This window comes from Saccostrea echinata, unplaced genomic scaffold, assembly GCF_033153115.1.
Source record: "Saccostrea echinata isolate AGI-Se365-2 ecotype Australia unplaced genomic scaffold, CSIRO_AGI_Sech_v1 ptg000024l, whole genome shotgun sequence".
NCBI classification, from domain to species: domain Eukaryota; kingdom Metazoa; phylum Mollusca; class Bivalvia; order Ostreida; family Ostreidae; genus Saccostrea; species Saccostrea echinata.
In genome coordinates this window covers 2,182,956-2,207,103 of record NW_026889773.1, presented here as the reverse complement: position 1 = coordinate 2,207,103, position 24,148 = coordinate 2,182,956, and the positions used below count along the sequence as shown (strand labels likewise).

The window sequence follows — 24,148 nt, the reverse complement described above, 5'->3', positions numbered from 1 at the left end:
CTTTAAATTTGCTTTCAAATCCAATATTACGCACCTGTTGTAGAGAAGGGCCACACTTATACTTCGGCTTGCAAAAGCAGTGTTTCTTGTATTGTTGGGTTTTGGTTTGTTTGTTTGTTTGTTTGTTTGTTGTTTTTTTTTTTTTTTTTTTTTTTTTTTCACTTTGAAGAACTACTAGATTCAAATTTTCACAAAATGGTATATGGAATCTTTCATCAAGATAAATTTTAGAATTTTCTCACGCACTCTTTGTAAAAAGGATCCACTCATAAATAAATTACTGGGCTTTCAGAGGGCAACAAAGTATCAAATACTTAGGTAGCCTGACATACATATGCATTTTAAAATACGCTGTACAAACATGTACCGCTGCGAGAGATATCGAGTATTGCGATTTTTTGAGTGACTAATTCTAAGATTTCCTATGAGTTAAAATTTTGGATTGAGACTTTGAATTGCATGTTTTAAGATTTCATACTAAATTTAACAACCCCTGAGTCAAAAACACTCATATTTCCATTAAAAAATTAGTTGACTTTTATTTAAAATTTTACCCCAAACAGAGTTTAAATGATTTAATAATAAATAAAACAGGGGAGGTCGTACTCAGAGAAAGATAGAGGGGAAAATTAATTTGACTGTAGTGTGAGATTTCCCCTCTGGGGAAGAAGTACTCTAGAGTACATGTATAAATTTCGGGGGAGCGGGCTATGGGGAATGTCCTACTATACAACACCGGTAATAGTTTCTGAAGAAGTTTTTAATCATTGACCGGTCGACAGGAGATGCTTCTTCCCCTTGGCACCTGATCCAATCTCTGGTGTTCCTAGGGGTCCGTGTTTTTGCCTGCTCACGATTTGTTTTGTTTACTGTATTTATAAGATTGATCACTGTTCGTTTAATTTTCACTTTAAACACATTATAAATACAATTCTACAAGAATTACCGGTATTTTGTAAATATATGTACTGTAAACAACACTTATTAATAAAAGAAGGAAAATAATGATAATTGTACACGGAAGAGGAAAAATATCCATTTTAACTACATTTAGGTTTGGGAAAATAAGATAATTTTTAACGCACAAAAATAAATTACAATTTTAGAAGAAACGGTGACTGATAATTATCCTCTTAACATTCGTTGATTTAATAAATGCCCACTAGATCTGGGTTAACGATTTTTAAGCATTTATAAGTATAAGGAAATAAACAACTATGAATGGCACCTCGTGCGATGTCTCTTATTAACACGGAATTGCTGTCGTGTTTTAATTACATCACATGTTCCTTTAAGTGCTTTAAAAGTTAGTGGATACTTACAAATAAATAAGAAGAGGATCAGATGACCATCTGTAATTATTTAGGGATGAAGTTGTCCGATTTCAAAAACAGCTTTAGGACAATATTTCGCTTTATATATATATATATATATATATATATATATATATATATATATATATATATATATATATATATATATATATATATATATATATATATATATATTACGAAAACGATGCCATTTTCACCTTGAATATAAAACTTTGACAATAGAAGCCTAATGTTTTGACTAAGGAAAAGTTACATTTTATCCTATAAACACCATATACATGATAGTTTTAGTTCAGAGATGACAATTTTTTTTCCCAGGATGGGGAAATAAATTGTTCTTCATTGATAACGAAATAACAGCATCAGATTCCATATCTATAAGCAGATAGATGTGGTTTACCATATGAACTTTTTGATTAAATTGAGTTATAAGTTAAGTGTCTTTATTTCAATTTTCCTTGATGTAATAAAGTAGTTCTCAACGATATTTCCTCTATAAATATAGATGCTAATAGTTTCTAAAACTTCGTGAGGGTAATGACTGGGTTTTTTTAAATTAATTATTTTCACATTCAGTACACTTTATCATATCAATGAAAAGGGAGACAATCAGTCTCATACATCCTGGTAAACATTAACAGGAACACGTGTACAGGTGGAAACACTATAAATCATGGGGTCTATTTTACAAAATATCATACGAAAAAAACAAAAAAAATCATTTAATTTGTGAATGCCTGTTGTCTGAAAATAGTCTGAAAATAATCTTTTTTTTTCTAAAGAAGAATTATGAAAATATTTTGACTCAAGAAACTATTAACAAAATGATTAATTTCTGCAAGATTTTACAATCAGCAGAAGTTTTTGGTGTTGGTAGTAAGTTCTTTTGTAAAATTGGGTCTAGGTGCCTTGGAGGAGTAAGTATCCCCTGTCGACAGGTCACACCCGCCGTATTGAACAGGTAAACTGGGTAATATTAGTATAAAAACTATATGACCTAACAATCAGTATGAAACCTGTTAGACAATTAAAGTACAACCCAAGGACAGGTTGTATATATTTACAATTCTACTACGATTACTGCCGAGATCAAAGAAATGCCGCGGACATTATTCTCCAATAAATCACGAACGTCATCAAAAAATTATCAGATCAGAAACACATGTCAAATCTGTACAGTTGAAATAAATATTTTACTGTATAATCTAATACTTATTTAGACCATATCGATGTGTCGTCTTCCGCAGTCTAAACGTATGTATTGCCTGAAACAGCTGAAAAATATCCGTTTTTATAGCCAAGTGGGGCTGTTCTACGGACCTCCCAACATTTACACTCCCGTGATTTTACTGATAAATCAATGAAATAGACAACTGGTTTTATTATTTTTCATTCATAAAAATTAATCAACATATGTTACAAGCAAATTTATAAATAATTAAAGGATATTTTTAATCCAACAAAAGCTGAAATCGTCTGCATTTTATGCAATCGATTGACCCTTTGGCGTTAAATGGAACAGCGAAATTGCGACATGGTGACCTAATTCGTTTCTCTATAGAGAAAACGATCAACTGTATTTTAGAGCCGTTAGTAGAATAGAAATAAAGTCCTTGTTGTCGTGAATGATGCAGGATAACCTCCTCGGTCTCGAAATGTTGTCTGAAATATAAAAGCCTCGGCTAACGCCTCGGCTTTTATATTTCAGACAACATTTCTCGACCTCGGAGGTTATCCTGCAACATTCACGATAACGCGGACTTTATTTCTTAAATGAAAGCAATTGTTCTTTATTGATAAAAATGTCGGTGATATATATCTAAATGTCGAATTAAAGGCAAGAGTTTTCATCTTCTCATATAGATTTTTTTTAAATGACATCTGCTTCATAAGAAGGGTCGGCTAATAATGGAGCACAATCAGTTCCCACGAAATTCCAACAACATATCAAAGTATAGAATTACTTTAACGTCAGGTCAGAGTTTCAAAACCCAATCACTAGCTCTAGAATGAGAAAAATTTATAACAACAAGTAATTCATATGTATAAATCTTAAACTGAGCAGTGAAATGTGAACAATTTCAATTTATGTTTTGAGTTTTTTTTTTCCAATATAATTTGTTCAAAAACCTATAGTTCGCGTATGCCGGGACTCAAACAGAAATAAAACTTGTGCTCTAATTAATGAGCTTCAATTTCAATTTACTTCATTGCCACTTAGAACAAATCTCTCTCTCTCTCTCTCTCTCTCTCTCTCTCTCTCTCTCACACACACACACACACACACACACACATACCCTCACACACCCCACACACACACACACACACACACATAAATAAATAAATAAATACATAAATAAATAAAAAGTAATCGCCCCACAATATAGAAGAGGCTTATAAATATGTTTGAAATGATAAGTAAACCATGCCACACTCTCGAAATTTAATGACATCTCTTCCTATATCAAATTAGGCTCTTTCCTGTTATTAAATAATTTTTCCGCCATCCTTTTTTCGCCTATGCTAACGTCCCTTTAAATTTATCATGTTGAATTTTTAGAATTAACTGAGTGACCATGTGGTTAAAACACACACACACACAAATATATAAGTATCATTTTTCAGGATGATAAAGCATATTTTGTACATGAAGATGGTTTCAAACATGATCTGTAGTCAGAAAAATAAACAGTTATGGAATAGGTATGGGGGAAACAGCTAATTTATGGTCCCCTGATGGAGGAATCCATTTCCTAATACGGCGAATTTTCATTGTCCCCCAGACGGAAAATGGATTTCACGATTTTGAGACCCCATGTAGAATGCAAAATTCTGGGTGAGACCCCATATAGAATACAAAATTCTGGGTAAGTGATCCAACTTTTTCTTCCTCAGAACTTTAGTTGGGAGAGTTGAAGAGGAAATTTATATAAAAAGTATTCAAAAATAATGACATAAATCATGCAATTTTTTACAACAAATTTTATACAAATTCAAGTTTGTTCATAGAAAAAGCTGGTTGTTTCTTCTTCTTCTTCTTTTTTTTTTTTTTTTACATTTTTGCTTATATTTTTTCTGAAATGATGAGTGTAGACACGTGTCTTAAGTGCCAAATGGCAGCTATGCCTCTGCCTTCTCGGGAAAATAAACAGTTTTATGGTATTCTATTTTATATAGTATAATAACATTAGAGGTATAATAACACTGAGAGTTACTAAGGTTCATAAAAGGCCACAAGCTAGATCTATATGTTACTTTGTTTATAACAGTTCTGATTTGCTCAGTAAATGAACACAGGGTCGATGACTGCCCTCAGTAATGTTTTAACTTTTTATAAAGCATTTATTAGAAATATAGATCACATACACTTGGGATATCCCCCCCTTTTCAATTTTTTTCTTTTTAAATCTGGGGTCGAGTCACCTTTTTCCTATTTTTGTATTCTAATATGCACTATATGTTATCAATAACGTAACTCTTTTGTCTCTATATGTTGTTTTTAAATATACCGTTTTCGACCGATGTATCAGATTTAAAAAGGAAAAAAATGGAAAAGGGGGGGGGTGTTGGTTCCATACCCCAAGTGCCTGTGCAAAGACACACATGAGTATAATGTAATTAAAGTTCAAAGTAAAACTTTTTTTCACTTTTCAGAAAACTATTTTAGTGAGGCATTTGCCTCACCTGCCTCAATGGTAGTTACGGCATTGGTTTATGCATGCTGTAATATCGCAATACCTCTGCTTCGATTTGAGATCGGGTTCAATATTCCACTAATTCTTAACTCCACAACACTGCAGATCAGAATCGGCTGGAAAATTTACAAAAATGAATTTATTTGAACATGTTAAACAACTTCACGACTGTGAACTTCACAACGACTTAAAGCATTTGGTAATTTTTAGTGGATTTATAAGATTTTCATTTGTTTATTTGTAAAGAAAAAATAAAGCTACAAGGGGTTGGTGACTGCTAAGACCTCAAAAGTACAGGCTTTTAGCACTGTAAAATGTAAATGTTGATGTTTTTTTGTTTGTTTGTTTGTTTTTTGGGTTTTTTTTTTTTGTTTGTTTGTTTTTGGTTTTTTTTTTTTTTTTTTGTTGTTAATTTTATCGTGTTTTCATAGTTCAGTGAGCTAGAAAATCAAAGATTATGTCTGTGTTAAAACCAATTAATTTTCTATATGCATATAATTTATAATATAATTATAAATCATATATTTTATTTTTATAGGCTTCCATAGCTCTGACGCTGTGTGATAACAATCCAGAGGCGGAGCTGATGAATCTCCCCCAGAAATATCAGTGTATCGTCTATTATGGCAATGCTCTGTATCATTTACAAGAATTTCACAAGGCAGAGGTATGACGATTTATTTTATAAGACACACTGGGTATCATCTGAAAGTTCTGGAAACTCTGTATCTTGTTAATGTGTAAATAAACATGAATCAAGACAGAAAAAGAAATAGCTCTGGTTCAACAAAATACAGTAAAATTAATTCAGTTTATCCTGGCATCTTCTCTTGATAGATTGCAAATGTTTAGTTTGAATAAATATTCATAACCTTGCACAGCAGAAAAAAATGTGTATCCCATATTTCCATGATAGGACAGTTCCTCATATTCAGTTTGAGGCGTCTTTTACCTTGTTTTATTTATTTATTTGGGTTGTCCCAGGAAAATGCAAACATTTTTAATATTATTTTATGTTTCACTAATGTTATAGAATTAAGAATTGGCATACATTATTATTAAGATTTTTTGAATATTACGTAGAAATTTCAACGAAATATCTCTGTAAGTAACATTTTCCTCTTAGTTAAATGAATGTTACATAATAGCTGTTGGCACAATACCGATGACATCAAACATAACTTATGGCATTTGTAAATTTGTTCAGGCTCTTTTCTTTCAAATTTTAATGATGCAGAAAATTGACACTCATTTGATTTTTAGTTGATAAGCAAAGTACCCATCATGGACATATTATAAGCATCGAAAGATCATGAAATTAATTCTTTGAATAGACAACTTCCCTGCCCCGAGCATAACCTGGTCATACAACGATCCCCATGTATGACAAGCTCCTTCCTTTTCTGTTTGGCATATTTGGTGGGCTACTAAGCATCTCTACAGGGATTTTTTTAGGGTCTCTCTGGGGCCGAAATTCGGCCCCATTCCCAATGCTGAAAAGTGCATGTTTTTCCCAAAATTATACCTAAAAATTCCCAATATGAAAAAAGTATTAAGTTGTAAATTATTAAAATAAAATAATGACAAAAAGGTGTTTATGTCCTCTATGTGCGATGTACGAGCCATCCGAGGAGTTCCGGAAAGTTATTCGGAATACTACGGATGTTGTATGCATACTTTTTAAAGCGGGATCGATGTTTAAAAATTAAAGTCGGGATCGTTAATTAATAAATAAACGTACATCATGTCAGTCTCTCCAGTTTGCCTAGGGCGGTAATTTTCAGGCTGTGTTGAATCACCCTTATTCTTATAAATTAGTCAAACAATACCGATTAACCACTCATCTGGAACAAACCCACTATCAAATTTTATTTTATTTTAAAGAACTTCTTACGTAAAGGTAAAAAAGATGACAACGTTGTATAAAAGTGTTCATTTACATTTGTTATTACCGTTTGTTATTATACCCTGCGGCTTTACCATTTTTAAGGTCCTGAACAGTTTCTATTATTTCATATCACTAAAGCTGGTTTAGTTCAGCTTCATACTATAAAAAAATAAGAAAAATGATTAAATATTTGACTTTTCCTTGTTTTTATTTGTATGAAGATATTTTTCCCAGTTTCAACTAAATATCGCTATTTTCCCCAATCTTGACGGCCCCGGCCCCTGGAGTCAGAGGGTAAAAAAATCCCTGCTCTACCATCAAATAATTGTCTAGTCATCCTTAAACCAGTGCTTAAGACAACTATTTGTGTCATTCCAGTGTTTTTATCTCTTTTCCCTTGTGGACAGGAATCAAACCCCACTCAATAAAGTACTGAATGATAATTTGGTGTGCTGCACTAACGTTCAATGTCACCAACGTAACAATAGCTAATGGAAAGTTTATGCATATATATAACATCATATAATTGCCTTTCATGTAATAATAATGAACTATTACAAAATGATACTCTAGATCATAGAGCTTTTATTGTCACATTAAATTTTTGTTTATATCGGGCAATACACAAAACATTGATGACAATGCTATTTCTAAAAGTGAAAAAATTTCTGTGCGCCAACTACTACAATATTTAACCCCATTTAAATGCTGTTTCTTTCTTCATATGATATCACAACTTCATGTTAATATTAATTCAAAATAACGAAAATATTATTTCCCAATAATGTTCGAAAAATGAGTAATTTTGGTTGTGTAGTTAAAGAGTTATCTAGAAAGTTTGCATTTTTGTGGGACAACCCTATTTATTATTATTTTTTTTTTGTACACAGGATATTTATAAGAAAGCTCTTCACCTGAGAAAAGCCCTGAACAAAGAAAAAGTGAAGGACAAACCATCACCAGTTATAGTAAGTGAAAAAACGTTTTAGTAAAATTCTTCTGAAATGTTGATATCATATCATATATACAGTAGGTTCCATAACCAGGCTTGCCACATCAAACATTTATGAACAAGAGTCAGAAAAAATAAAACTAATAAGTATATATTATGGAAACTTTTTTACGTTTGCTTAATTAAAATTTTTCTTATTTTCAAACTAGCAAACATTATTAAACTGCTTAGTTCACTTAACTACCCAATCGATGACATAATATTAGAAGAATAATAAAAGTATTAAGATAGCAACCATTAAAATTCTCAATAGGGTTTCTCTCAGAGAGGAAAAAAAAACTGTTTGAGGCTGATCAAAAAACACATTGCAGTAATAGGAAAAATACAAATGTATTCACTGTATCTGTAGTTGATGTTTGCATGACTGTTGTTTGTAGGAGCTGACAGATGAGGTGGAGGTGAAATACAAAGTATATCAATGTCTGATGGCCACCAAACAGTGTAGAGAAGCCATGGTTATGGTAAGATAGACTTAACAGTGTAGAGAAGTCATGGTTATGGTAAGATAGAATTAACAGTGAAGAGAAGTCATGATCATGGTAAGAAAGACTTAACAGTGTAGAGAAGTCATGGTTATGGTAAGATAGACTTAACAGTGTAGAGAAGCCATGGTAAGATAGACTTAACAGTGTAGAGAAGTCATGGTTATGGTAAGATAGACTTAACAGTGTAGAGAAGTCATGGTAAGATAGACTTAACAGTGTAGAGAAGTCATGGTAAGATAGACTTAACAGTGAAGAGAAGTCATGGTAAGATAGACATAACAGTGTACAGAAGTCATGGTAAGATAGACTTAACAGTGTAGAGAAGCCATGGTCATGGTAAGATAGAATTAACAGTGTAGAGAAGCCATGGTCATGGTAAGATAGAATTAACAGTGTAGAGAAGTCATGGTAAGATAGACTTAACAGTGTAGAGAAGTCATGGTTAGATAGACTTAACAGTGTAGAGAAGCCATGGTCATGGTAAGATAGACTTCACAGTGTAGAGAAGCCATGGTAAGATAGACTTAACAGTGTAGAGAAGCCATGGTAAGATAGAATTAACAGTGTAGAGAAGTCATGGTAAGATAGACTTAACAGTGAAGAGAAGTCATGGTAAGATAGACTTAACAGTGTAGAGAAGTCATGGTAAGATAGACTTAACAGTGTAGAGAAGCCATGGTCATGGTAAGATAGAATTAACAGTGTAGAGAAGCCATGGTCATGGTAAGATAGAATTAACAGTGTAGAGAAGTCATGGTCATGGTAAGATAGACTTAACAGTGTAGAGAAGTCATGGTTAGATAGACTTAACAGTGTAGAGAAGCCATGGTCATGGTAAGATAGACTTAACAGTGTAGAGAAGCCATGGTAAGATAGACTTAACAGTGTAGAGAAGCCATGGTAAGATAGAATTAACAGTGTAGAGAAGCCATGGTAAGATAGACTTAACAGTGTAGAGAAGTCATGGTTAGATAGACTTAACAGTGTAGAGAAGTCATGGTAAGATAGAGTTAACAGTGTAGAGAAGCCATGGTCATGGTAAGATAGACTTAACAGTGTAGAGAAGCCATGGTAAGATAGACTTAACAGTGTAGAGAAGCCATGGTAAGATAGACTTAACAGTGTAGAGAAGTCATGGTTAGATAGACTGAACAGTGTAGAGAAGTCATGTTAAGATAGACTGAACAGTGTAGAGAAGCCATGGTAAGATAGACTTAACAGTGTAGAGAAGTCATGGTAAGGTAGACTTAACAGTGTAGAGAAGCTATGGTAAGATAGACTTAAAAGTGTAGAGAAGTCATGGTAAGATAGACTTAACAGTGTAGAGAAGCCATGGTCATGGTAAGATAGAATTAACAGTGTAGAAAAGCCATGGTCATGGTAAGATAGAATTAACAGTGTAGAGAAGCCATGGTCATGGTAAGATAGACTTAACAGTGTAGAGAAGTCTTGGTAAGATAGACTTAACAGTGTAGAGAAGCCATGGTCATGGTAAGATAGATTTAACAGTGTAGAGAAGCCTTGGTAAGATAGACTTAACAGTGTAGAGAAGTCATGGAAAGATAGACTTAACAGTGTAGAGAAGCCATGGTAGGATAGACTGAACAGTGTAGAGAAGTCATGGTAAGATGGACTGAACAGTGTAGAGAAGTCATGTTAAGATAGACTGAAGAGTGTAGAGAAGCCATGGTAAGATAGACTTAACAGTGTACAGAAGTCATGGTAAGATAGACTTAACAGTGAAGAGAAGTCATGGTTATGGTAAGATAGACTTAACAGTGTAGAGAAGTCATGGTAAGATAGACTTAACAGTGTAGAGATGCTATGGTAAGATAGACTTAACAGTGTAGAGAAGTCATGGTAAGATAGACTTAACAGTGTAGAGAAGTCATGGTAAGAAAGACTTAACAGTGTAGAGAAGCCATGGTAAGATAGACTTAACAGTGTAGAGAAGTCATGGTAAGATAGACTTAACAGTGTGGAGAAGTCATGGTAAGATAGACTTAACAGTGTAGAGAAGTCATGGTAAGATAGACTTAACAGTGAAGAGAAGTCATGGTTATGGTAAGATAGACTTAACAGTGTAGAGAAGCCATGGTAAGATAGACTTAACAGTGTAGAGAAGCTATGGTAAGATAGACTTAACAGTGTAGAGAAGTCATGGTAAGATAGACTTAACAGTGTAGAGAAGTCATGGTAAGATAGACTTAACAGTGTAGAGAAGCCATGGTAAGATAGACTTAACAGTGTAGAGAAGCTATGGTAAGATAGACTTAACAGTGTAGAGAAGTCATGGTTATGGTTAGATAAATTTAACAGTGTAGAGAAGTCTTGGTTATGGCAAGGTGGACTCATATATACATACAGTGGAACCCTTACACAGTAAATATGTTGAATAAGTATATTGTGTAAACGGCTGCTCCTTAATTAAGTTCTTAAACCACAACAGTTTGTTTCAACAGTGGTGATAGACAGAGTATAATAATCTTAAGGCTTGTACAGTTTCCTCTAATTTACATCTGGTAAAGTCATGCAGGTGTCTGTTCTCATATCAAGTCCTAGTAAACAATTCTAGCATTCCATCAATTGAAATGATACTACATATATGTAAGTGCTTATGTGTGTCTGTTAAAAATGAATTCAGATATGGATTTATTAATCTGTATTGGTTTGCTTAAAGTCATAAATGATCTTATTTTCATTACATAGCTGTATATCAATATTCATTAAGATTCAATATCGTAAAGCATTTTTGAAGGAGGTCAATGTTTGTGGGGAAAAAATCTTTTATGTTTTTATATAGATTTTGTCACATTTTCCAAAGTAAACATTATTTAAAACTAATATATATGAATTACTGGCCATTAGTCCACTTATTTACTGAAGTTCATCAGAATCTTGATGAAGCTATTAAAAATTAGGGTGCATGAAATTCAGTATTTGATGTAATGGATCTAAAAGTGGAAAGAAAGCATTTGTTTTGGTCAGAAAAAATAATGATTAAAAATGCATGATGTTTTCCTTACCATAGCTGTATATTCCCATGTTCTGTTTCAGTTACAGGGCATAAGTTCTAAACAGAGAACCCCTAAAATCAACCTAGCCCTGGCTAAACTCTACATTAGGGTGGGCATGGACCGGTCAGCCATTACCAGCTACAAAGAGGTTCTCAGGTATGTTACTAATTATAGAAACCTTCAATAACAACAACGAGGTTTCAGGTATGTTATAAGTTATAGAAACCCACAATGACTTCAGAGAACCAAGGCTGTGTTAATGTAAATGGAAACTCTTGTAGCTTTAAAGGGATCCACATTTATATCACTTGCATAAACTCTAAACACCAATAAAATTGTTTTCAGGTATGTTACTAATTATAGAAACAATTGGAAAGTGCTCCTAACGAATGCTACTGATAGAGGAAACAGTTAAAAAGAGTTGAAGAGTTCTATTACTGTATTGACAGGGAGTGTCCTTTAGCCTTGGAGGCCATGACTGGACTGATGTCCCTGGGGGTGAAGGGACCAGATGTAGCAGCCCTGGTGATGAATGGAGCCCACAACAGCTCGGATTGGTGAGAACAAAATAATTCTGGTTCACATGATAAGTCTACAACAGCTCAGATTGGTGAGAACAATATAATTCTGGTTTACATGATAAGTCCACAACAGCTCAGATTGGTGAGAACAATATAATTCTGGTTTACATGATAAGTCCACAACAGCTCAGATTGGTGAGAACAATATAATTCTTATTCACAAGATAAGCCCACAACAGCTCAGATTGGTGAGAACAATATAATTCTTATTCACAAGATAAGTCCACAACAGCTCAGATGGGTGAGAACAATATAATTCTGGTTTACATGATAAGTCCACAACAGCTCAGATTGGTGAGAACAATATAATTCTTATTCACAAAATAAGCCCACAACAGCTCAGATTGGTGAGAACAATATAATTCTTATTCACAAGATAAGTCCACAACAGGTCAGATTGGTGAGAACAATATAATTCTGGTTAACAAGATAAGTCCACAACAGCTCAGATTGGTGAGAACAATATAATTCTGGTTTACATGATAAGTCCACAACAGCTCAGATTGGTGAGAACAATATAATTCTGGTTCACATGATAAGTCCAGTCTCATGTAATAATTTAATCAGCACATATTGTTATGATTTTCCCTATGCTTTTTGAAGAATATATCATATATATTGTTATCATCTTCTTAAGAACAGCAAGGCATAGGTCATTCATTGGCCCTTGAGCCACTTATGGTTACTGAATGCTATTGCATTCTCTACTGTTGTTTTAGGTTGTCCTTGTGGATTAAAGGCCAGGCTCAGTTATCACAGAGGGACTACATGTCAGCCATAGCCACTCTGTCCTCGCTGGACAATCCATCCTATCTCCATGACAACACACAGCTCCTGGACAGTCTGGCGGAGGCTAAGTTCTACGATGGACAATACACACAGGCTTTGTCACTGTTCCAGAGAGTAAGTATCACACACAGACTCTGTCACTGTTCCAGAGAGTAAGTATCACACACAGACTCTATCACTGTTCCAGAGAGTAAGTATCACACAAAGGTTTCGTCACTGTTCTCGCCATAACCAGTACTGTGGTTTTCATCAATTTTCATGGGGATCAAAGTCCTAATTTGTAACTTAATATTTTTTTATATATAATTATTATGTAACATCCACTGGATACTACTGGATGATATAGTGCTATTAATGTGTTTTATTAAGTTTATCCTTATCTAGTAGATTTTTTTTCTATATATACCTATATCAAGGATAAGCTGTTACCTATAAAAATTAATATTCATTTATGATACTATATTTATTGTGATTTGACTTTATTAACTTTGTTGACACTAGATACATGCCCTGGATCCCATACTATATATATTTTATGATTTTACTTTATCGATTCTGTTAACACTAGATTCATGCCCTGGATCCCATGCATATGAAGAACATGGATCTCTATTCCTATCTCCTGGCTAAGGACAGAAAGGTCAAGGAGCTTTTGAAGTATGTACATACAGTCTTTTTATCTTGGAAGCAAAATAAATAATTTTAAGGAGAAAACAGGGAGTTGTTAGGATTTTCTTAAAGAATGCTTGAACTTTTTTATGGAAAGTTTAAGAAAACTTTTTGAGGGGAAATAAAAAGTTAGTTGCATTGTTGAGATTTTTTACTATCAAATAATTTGATTCTGGTTATAACGCAGTATTTGATTGGATAAAAAAATTTACTTTATATCGTATAAATTGGGTTGCCTACGTCACAATGACTTGAGTTAAAAACGTATTGATCCGCCTGACGTTAAATTTAAATTTTGTACAATTTGAAGTCATTTTTTAAGGCCAATCATCGCAAAGATCTCTGCGCTTTGCGATATGAAGAGATCTGTATTTTAATCAGATTGGGTCTCCACATCCCACAGTGGGATTCGAACTCAGGTGATTTATTCATTTTGTTTTCCAGAAATTTTTATTGGTCTGTTCGGACTAATTAGCTACAGATTTTCTTAGTCCGAATGAAAATGTATTGGTCTGAGACTAACGGACTAACGTTAATGTCGAACCCTGATTCTGGATATTACGCGGTATTTGATTGGATAAAAAATTTACTTTATATCGTATAAATTGGGTTTGCCTACGTCACAATGAGTTGCGTCAAAAATGTATTGATCGCCTGACGTTAAATTTAAATATTGTACAATTTGAAGTCATTTTTAAGGCAATCTTCTTTTTTTCTGACACTAAATGAATGAAAATTAAATTATAAGGAATGAAATTAATAGCTACCCAATTTATACAGTATAAACTGGGTATTTATACTGAGTATAAACAGTTTACGCTTTGCGGTTTATAAAGCGTAAACTGCCCCAACCAAATTTATACCTTATAAATTGGATAGTTTTTAAATTCATTTCTTAATTATATGCCATTGTATATTTTTATTTGGTATAACAAAAGAAAATGTCAGATTGAAGTTGCAATGGACAATTTATTACTTCTAATCATAAAAGAAATGTGAAAATGTAAACAAATGAGTGCAGACATTTTCGTAACAAATTTAAGCGACTCAGTGAGTCATTTTGAAAAGCCTTTCTTCACAGAATAGGTAAAATAAATATTGTCTGTTTTTTAATACACAACTAAATATATATCCGTAATTAGCATGTTCAAATTTTCTATGAAAACTGAATTAAAGCTAAAGATGGTGGGCTATAGTAATTAATAGTTTATCTTTTAATTTCAAACACACATACTGTATATGTACTGTTTATATCATAACAGACAAAGAAAATCTCACAGATTTTGAATTTGTTTTGAGAGTATATCAAATTCCAAGAACAGCTTTGTTATACATCAAAGTTGATGAGATTTTTATTCTCAGACATCTGTGTACACAGGAACTGTTATATTTCTTTGTTGACAGATTGTCCCAGCAGTTACTGAAGATCACAGAACAAGCAGCAGAACCCTGGATCTCCCTTGGTTACTATTGCTTAGCAACCAGAAAAGTCTCCAAAACAATCTACTTTGCACAAAAGGTTGAATACTTCATATCTGTATCTAATCATTATGTAGTTTATAGATGATTACAAACTACAGAATGTACTATAAGACTGACATTTGAACAGATAGTAGCACCAATAGGAATTACATTAAACATAGAGTAAACAAGTTTACATGCATTCATACATGTACAGATTGCATGGTGTCATCCATCTTAATGCATATTCTGCTTTTGTTAAGAATTGTTATGAAATGCCGATCCTTCTACAGTGTTTCTTGGATTTAAACATGTTAAATGTAATGACGCTCATTTGGTAAAAAATATGGAATTCAAATACATAATTTTTTGTGGCAGTTTTTAGTTCTGCGGTTATTGCTGCCGTTGGTCTCTAATTAAAATTACACATAGAATAATTAAAGTGTTATATTTCACTATGCTACTCTTCCAGTATGAAGTCTATCTGGTATTAAAACCTAATATATAATGTAGATTAGATTAATGTTAAGCATTTTGTGTGTTTATTTTCTATCTGAATTAGTAGTGTTTTTTGTCATCACTATATGAATTGATTAAAAATTGTTCAAATGCACTCGCATCAAGATATAGATTATTTCAGTACAAATCAGCTGAGCTACAGTCTCATTTAGAGTCTTTCTCACTCTGACAGGCAAACACACTTGATCCATACAACATTGAGGCCTTCCTGCTGAAAGGTACAGCTTTACTGGAGCTGAAAAAAGTGGATGATGCTACTCCACACATGAAGGAAGCACTGAGGCTAGCTCCACACAGATATGAGGCTTACACAGGTAAGAAAGAGGATAATGCCACTCCACAAATAAAGGGAGCACTGAGACTAGATCCACACAGATACAAGGCTTACACAGGTAAGAAAGTGGATAATGCCACAAGGCTTACACAGGTAAGAAGGTGGATAATGCCACACAATTTACACAGGTAAGGAAGTGGATAATGCCACTTGGCTTACACAGGTAAGAAAGTTGGATAATACCACAAGGCTTACACAGGTAAAAAAGTGGATAATCCCACTCCACACAGGAAGGAAGCTCTGAGGCTAGCTCCACACAGATACGAAGTTTACACAGGTAAGAAAGTGGATAATGCCACTCCACAAATAAAGGGATCACTGAGGCTAGCTCCACACCGATACAAGGCCTACACAGGTAAGAAAGTGGATATTGCCACATGGCTTACACAGGTAAGAAAGTGGATAATGCCACTCGGCTTACACAGGTAAGAAGGTGGATAATGTTACTCCACACAAAGGAAGCACTTAGGCTAGCTCCACATTGATAATAGTGGAAAAAAGGTAATCCCAAATAAAGGGAGCATTGAGGCTAGCACCATACAGATACAAGGCCTACACAGGTGTGAATGAAGGTATAACTTAATAATTTCAATGTTTTGAATTTTTTCATTCATTGATGGATGTTACTGAAGATAATTGCCCTTAGTTGATGTATAATCAGTGTTTTGTGAAGTACAGTATTACATTTTAAGGTATTATTCCTGTCTGACTTCCAGGCTTGATACAGTGTTACATGGCTCTATATAGACACAGAGAAGCCCTGACCTGGGCAGGAAAAGCAATCAAAACTCTGGGCACCACAGCAAGGACACTAACGGTGAGTTATTAGTAAAGGGATCATATAAACTCGGGGTACTACAGCCAGGACACTAACGGTAAGTTACTGGTGAAGGGATCATTAAAATTAATTTATAATGCGCTTACTTTTCTTATTTAAACTTTTTATTTATGTTTCATTATGCTTTGTTATAGCTATATGCCTCAGTTCTTGCCAAGACACCAACTGTTACAGCAAAGGTAAGAACATTTAAAAGTAACATTAAAGGTATGATCATTTAACTGTTACAACAAAGCTTAGAACATCAAGGTAAACTGTTAAAATAAAGGGAAATATTGCTTCAGCAACAATGCATTGAAGAATCATCACTAGTTTATTTTCTTATTATTCTATAATTGTTCACTTGTTTATCAATCAATACAGAATTTTTGAATAGTCAATAATGTAAAAGCTTGGTGTGTATTAAAAATATTTGAATCGACTGATCATCAAATTTCCAATTTACTATACAAACCATTTCAGGCTAAGCCATATCTAGAGAAAGCTATGAAGTTAGATCCTTCATTCCTAGAGGCTGTCTATATAATGGTGGAAATTCTAGGCCAGGAGCAGCAGTATGATAAGGGAATAGAGATGTAAGTATGAAAAATCTTACTGGTATGACAGGGGATAGAGATGTAGGTATGGGGAATGTTGCTGTTATGACAGGGGATAGAGATGTATTTATGGGGAATGTTACTGGTATGACAGGGGATAGAGATGTAAGTATAGGGAATGTTACTAATATGACAGGGTCTAGAGATGTAAGTATCAGGAATGTTACTGGTATGACAGGGGATAGAGATGTGAGTATGGGGAATGTTACTGGTATGACAGTGGATAGAGATGTAAGTATGTGGAATGTTACTGGTATGACAGGGGATAGAGATGTAAGTATGTGGAATGTTACTGGTATGACAGGGGATAGAGATGTAGGTATGGGGAATGTTACTGGTATGACAGGGGATAGAGATGTAAGTATAGGGAATGTTACTAATATGACAGGGTCTAGAGATGTAAGTATCAGGAATGTTACTGGTATGACAGGGGATAGAGATGTGAGTATGGGGAATGTTACTGGTATGACAGTGGATAGAGATGTAAGTATGGGGAATGTTACTGGTATGACAGGGGATAGAGATGTAAGTATCAGGAATGTTACTGGTATGACAGTGGATAGAGATGTAATTATGGGAAATGTTACTGGTATGACAGGGGATAGAGATGTAAGTATAGGGAATGTTACTAATATGACAGGGCCTAGAGATGTAAGTATGAGGAATGTTACTGGTATGACAGGGGATAGAGATGTGAGTATGTGGAATGTTACTGGTATTTCAGGGGATAGAGATATAAGTATGGGGAATGTTACTGGTATGACAGGGGATAGAGATGTAAGTATCAGGAATGTTACTGGTATGACAGGGGATAGAGATTTAAGTATGTGGAATGTTACTGGTATGACAGGGGATAGAGATGTAAGTATGGGGAATGTTACTGGTATTTCAGGGGATAGAGATATAAGTATGGGGAATGTTACTGGTATGACAGGGGATAGAGATGTAAGTATGAGGAATGTTACTGGTATGACAGGGGATAAAGATGTAGGTATGGGGAATGTTACTGGTATGACAGGGGATAGAGATGTTATTCTAGGGAATGTTTCTGGTATGACAGGGGATAGAGATGTAAGTATGAGGAATGTTACTGGTATGACAGGGGATAGAGATGTGAGTATGGGGAATGTTACTGGTATGACAAGGGATAGAGATGTAGGTATGGGGAATGTTACTGGTTTGACAGGGGATAGAGATGTTATTCTAGGGAATGTTTCTGGTATGACAGGGGATACAGATGTAAGTATGGGGATTGTTACTGGTATGAAAGAGGATAGAGGTGTAAGATTTAGGACATCATACTGTTACAAGATTAGAATAGAGACATTATTCATGGTATTAAGGGGGATATAGATGTAAGGAACCGGGGAAATGTTACTGATAAAGGAGGAAAGAGAATACGTTCTATTTCCATTAGTGAACTCTTCAAAATTAGAGGCACGTTTGGTCATCTAACTGGGACAGCATGGCGTTGCGGATAATACAAAACATGCCAATCTCAATCCAATTTTAAATGTTAAATGTATTTGTCATTTCAATTAAAGATTAGAAGAACTAAAAGACATATGTAAGAGAGCGAGAACCCTAAATTTATCATCCATTAATAAAAAGTACGCCTTTTCTGAGGCATGTGTATTGTATTTAGATGTACCATACGATAAATAGATGCATACGATCAACAATAGATATAAATTGATATCGTTGTCATTCCTACTCTTGATGTATATAAAGTCCACAACAATAAAATATTTCATTTGCATTTTCTTAGGAATTGTTCATCGACATTCAACATATTGTTTACATGTTTATGTAACGTTTGTCCCAGAACTCCCGCAAGATTTGTACATTTTCCGACTTTTTCACAAAAGAGCGCACTAAGAAGTATAACTCTTCCATTGTGGAAATAGAATGTATTATGATGAATGTTACTAGGAGGACAGTGAAAAAGGATTGTAATGAATATGCAAGTATTGTAAATGTTACTGGCAAGATGGAGGATAGAGAGGTGTAAGCATGAGTAATATGATAAGAGTAACACTTGCAGGTAAAAAAGATGTATATCGATAGGTAGTTATGTAAATATGAACAATGTTATTAGTAAAAAAAACAAATGTTTATGAGATGGATATACACAAATAGAGTGAATGATACAATTTATCTATGGCTGTTTGCTTGAAAGGAATTGATACTTTAGAAACCATTCAAGTCTTTCAATCATTTAACCTTAACATCAAATTGGGAATTGTCATGATATTATTATGTGATAGAAAATGGCAGTTTCTCCAAATTTTTGTTTCAGATTACGAAAACAACTGGAGACCCACAGTACATGTCGACTTCACCAGATGTTGGCAGAATTCCTCACGCAGACCCATGAACACCAAGAAGCACTAGACCAGTTTAGTATAGCACTGAGGTAACAAGACCAGTTTTATTCTGAGTTAAATTGTAATATTTAATAATGATTTTTTAAAATCAATTTTGGTCAACTGAGTCAGTCGCATTTCCTACTATTTTCCTTTTTTTGTTTGACATCATACATTGTTGTAAACTTAAGAGTATTTTCAGCTTCTTCCATAAAAGTATTGAATCACTTTATACTATGATTGGTAGGCCTGTAGATAAAGGGGAACAACAGATCGTAAACTTCATGGTCCTTGTATTTCTGTTTTTAGATTGGATTAATCTAATGTCCATATTTCTATTCTTAGTTTAGACCCATCTAATATCCATATATCACTTTTTAGTTTGGACCCGTCTAATGTCAGTGTTTCTATTTTTAGTTTAGACCCGTCTAATGTCCATATTTCTATTCTTAGTTTGGACCTATCTAATATCCATATTTCAGTTTTTTTGTTTGGACCTGTCTAATGTCTATGTTTCTGTTTTAGTTTGGACCCATCTAATGTCAGTGTTTCTGTTTTTAGTTTAGACCCATCTAATGTCCATGTTTCTATATTTAGTTTAGACCCGTCTAATGTCAGTGTCTCTATTTTTAGTTTGGACCTGTCTAATGTCCATATTTCTATTTTTAGTTTAGACCCATCTAATGTCCATATTTCTATTTTTAGTTTAGACTCATGTCAGTTTTTTTTATTTTTAGTTTAGCTCATCTAATGTCCATATTTCTATATTTAGTTTAGACCCATCTAATGTCCATATTTCTATTTTTAGTTTAGACCCATCTAATGTCCATATTTCTATTTTTAGTTTAGACTCATCTCGTGTCAGTGTTTCTATTTTTAGTTTAGACTCATCTAATGTCCATATTTCTATTTTTAGTTTAGACCCATCTAATGTCCATATTTCTATTTTTAATTTAGACCTGTCTAATGTCCATATTTCTATTTTTAGTTTAGACCCATCTAATGTCCATATTTCTATTTTTATTTTAGACTCATCTAATGTCCGTGTTTCTATTTTTAGTTTAGACCTGTCTAATGTCCATGTCTCTATTTTTAGTCTAGACCAGTCTAATGTCCATATTTCTGTTTTTAGTTTAGACCCGCCTAATGTCTGTTTCTATTTTTAGTTTAGACCTGTCTAAAGTCCATATTTCTATTTTTAGTCTTGACCCGTCTAATGTCAGTGTTTCTATTTTTGGTTTGGACTTGTCTAATATCCATATTTCTATTTTTAGTTTAGTCCCGTCTAATGTCCATATTTCTTTTTTTAGTTTAGACCCGTCTAATGTCCATATTTCTATTTTTAGTTTAGACTCATCTAATGTCCGTGTTTCTTTTTTTAGTCTAGACCTGTCTAATGTCCGTGTTTCTATTTTTAGTTTAGACCCGTCTAATGTCCGTGTTTCTTTTTTTAGTCTAGACCTGTCTAATGTCCGTGTTTCTATTTTTAGTTTAGACCCGTCTAATGTCCGTGTGAGGGAGGGCATGGAGAGGGTGGAGAAGCAGAATGATATGGGGCTAGAGAGCGCCTATGATGTCGGAGTGGAGGACATGGATAACAGTGATGAAGAGGTGGGTCAAAGGTGTCTAGGTTATCTCTGAAGGAGAAAAATGTTTGGAATCAAGAAAAGATAACATTTCATTAATGAGTACACACTTTGTTGACATTTATAACATTTGTCAAAATTTCAAAATACTTTTATGTTGAAAAATTAGAAATGAAATTTTGATTTAAAAATCATCCTGAAACCCATAATGTGTGGATTCAAGTTATATCATAACCCCTTGGAGCAAGGACGGGGCAACAATTTAACATTTTTTATTGGAATAATGAGGAAAAATCTTAAGAATAGCAGAGTCAACTGACTCAGGCATAGCCATGAGTCTCTTGCATTTTCGTGTAATCAAGTGGATGACTTCTAAAACGAAAGGGAATCAACACAGAGAGAGTTATTTCTCCTTTAACAAAACTGTATTTGGACAAACTTCATATATGATGAAATTGTTGTGTGAATGAGCAAATATACCCCGGAGCAAAAATAACCTTTATGTACAGTACATAGTCCTGTATTGTGCATTATTTGGGTTTACCATGGACTGTATGACACATGTACACTTTTTGTTTTAGGAGGAGTTTGACGGCAGTGATGTAGAGAGTGCCTGGTCAGACACTGAATTCAGCTGATTGACCCCCACCCTGACGAGACCTCAGACAAGTACTGACTAGGACTTAGGACATCCCCCTCTCAGCGGTGACCTATATATGGATCAGACTATTCTACAGAAAATGGTTCTATTTTCACAAAAAGTGAGAGAGGTGTCTCGGTCTGAACTGTTTTCCGATCCACACAGCTTCTGCTCTGTAAAAGATGTAAAATAACTCTCTGAGGAATTGTGACATACCTGTGTTTGTACTGCCTTAACAAGTTGTATCAACACTAGAAAGGTGGTGCATAATTACATGTACATTGTATGTTAGAATGGTGGTGCATGATTACGTGTACATTGTATGTTAGAATGGTGGTGCATGATTACATGTATATTGTATGTTAGAATGGTGGTGCATGATTACATGAACATTGTCTTAAAATGTTGTGATTTTTTTAATGTGATTCAGTAGCTTTTCATGGAAAATGATTGATTAATGAGGCTATTAATCTCCAGTATACTGTTTTTGTTCTTCATTTTGCACGAAAAATAAATTTATCTTTACTTACATGTAAATACTATGATACTGTTTGATGTGAGATGTGTATTTGTAAGGTGATCTAATAATAAATGGTCTTGTAATCAGAATGAATTGTGTATATAGAATATGTGTTTTAATTCAATGAATTAAATAAAAAAGCTTTTTATAGAATTAATTTTTTGATTCAGTTTGTACAACCACGGCATTGTAACTATCTTTGTGTTTCATACATAAAAAAAATCTGCCTCAATATACAGTTATGTCTGAAATGCAAACGGATTCAGCGGCTAATTTCACAATGTAACAATTAACAGGACATATACAGTATGTTAGTGATGTCACTGTGATGTGCCTCAGTTTGTTACCGCCCTTTACCAACTCGGGGTGGTGGAAGTGTTTTACTTGCGTAAAATTATGTTTCTTAAACACAGGTACATAATTATAATGTTCTCATATTGGTAAGTCCATCAATACTATAAAATTCATAGAAGAAAAGTTCTGATTGGGTCAGCTTAATGTCTGAGGTTATAGTGTTATGCAACTTTCCAAAGGGAGAGTGTGAGACTCTGCAGGACATATATTATCTATAATACCAGTCAGAAGTATGGGGAGGGACAAGTGGATCTGGAAACATCCCCCCAAGGATTTTCGTAGTGAAGAAACCTGTATAGTAAACTAACCAAAAAATGACCTTGGATACCCGCTCCCCCAGAGTCAGGAGACATGGAACAAAAGTCATTTGTGAAGAAAAGAGGCTTGTTCATGAGAACTCCCCCCCCCCAAAAAAAATTACAACAAGGGGCCCATGCTTACCTACAAGATCACCTGAGTTACTATGGCCCTGCTATTCATCGTCGCTATGGTCCTGCTATTCATCAGCAGATTTTTTTCCTATATATCCCTAAATAAAACTTTGATTATCCATTGTGGCCACACCCTACTCCCAAGGAGTCATGATTTTGATAAATTTGAATCAACACTACCTGAGACTGCTTCCATATCGATTTGACTAATCATCTTGCCGTTGCTATTCTTGAGAAGAAGACTTCTTAAGATTTTTCCTATATATTCCTATGTAAAACTATCATCCTCTGTGGTCCCACCCTTTCACCAGGGGGTCATGATTTGAACGAAGTTTAATCTACACTCTCTGAGGACGCTTTCATATCAATATCACTAATTATGCTTTTGCTGTTCTTGAGGAGATTTTTAAAGTTTTTCTATATATTCCTATGAAAACTTTGATCACCCATTGTGGCCCCACCCTTCACCTGGGGTCATAATTTGATCAAACACGAAAGTAAACTATAAAATAAAGCTTTCATTTAAATTTCAACCTTTTTGGTTAAGTGGTTCTTTAGACGAAAATATTTGAAAGATGCCTCTAAATTTTTACTAATTCTTAATCGCCACTTGAAAGAGGGCGTGGCCCTCCATTTGAAGAAACTTTAATCCTCTTCACCCAAGGATGCTTTGTGGCATGTTTGGTTGACATTGGCCCAGTTGTTCTGGAGAAGAAGTCGAAAATGTGCAAAGTTTATAGAGACAGACGGACGCCAGACAACATGTGATCATGCAGAAAAAAAACTCACCTGAGCTTTCGGATCACGTGAGCTAAAAATTCTCAATTACAGGCTGTCCGGCGCCCTAAAATTCTTAAAAAAAATTAATTTTCCTTGGTTTTCATAAAGTTATTTTAAAATTGTTGAATTTAAGTTGAACCCTCATCCCAAAAAGCCCTAATTTTTCACGTAAATTTTCCCTTTTTTTTTAAAGATTTCTACTCTACCCTTTTTGAAAATGCATTCATTCAAAATGTGCCCTAATGTACTTTAC

At 34.1% G+C, this 24,148-nt stretch overlaps 1 protein-coding gene across 1 annotated transcript; it reads left to right on the top strand.

Annotated features, from left to right (window-relative positions):
- Positions 1–5,143: 5,143 nt before the first annotated feature.
- LOC133191705 (anaphase-promoting complex subunit 7-like) lies at positions 5,144–22,483 on the top strand. The gene is made up of 16 exons (XM_061327441.1): positions 5,144–5,228; positions 5,568–5,696; positions 7,808–7,885; positions 8,307–8,390; positions 11,472–11,587; positions 11,881–11,988; positions 12,732–12,915; positions 13,370–13,458; positions 14,875–14,989; positions 15,623–15,764; positions 16,501–16,601; positions 16,757–16,801; positions 17,085–17,197; positions 19,518–19,634; positions 21,075–21,195; positions 21,752–22,483. Exons 1-16 carry the CDS (start codon positions 5,163–5,165, stop codon positions 21,806–21,808), a joined length of 1,665 nt encoding a protein of 554 aa, XP_061183425.1. The 5' UTR covers positions 5,144–5,162; the 3' UTR covers positions 21,809–22,483.
- Positions 22,484–24,148: the final 1,665 nt, after the last annotated feature.

What these genes read in the sequence shown, in the direction of transcription:
- LOC133191705 (XM_061327441.1), top strand. Translation starts at nt 5,163, where the DNA reads ATGAATTTATTTGAACATGTTAAACAACTTCACGACTGTGAACTTCAC. An exon ending in GCCCACAACAGCTCGGATTG is followed by an intron (nt 11,989 to 12,731) that starts GTGAGAACAAAA and finishes CTGTTGTTTTAG; the next exon opens with GTTGTCCTTGTGGATTAAAG. An exon ending in CAATCTACTTTGCACAAAAG is followed by an intron (nt 14,990 to 15,622) that starts GTTGAATACTTC and finishes TCACTCTGACAG; the next exon opens with GCAAACACACTTGATCCATA.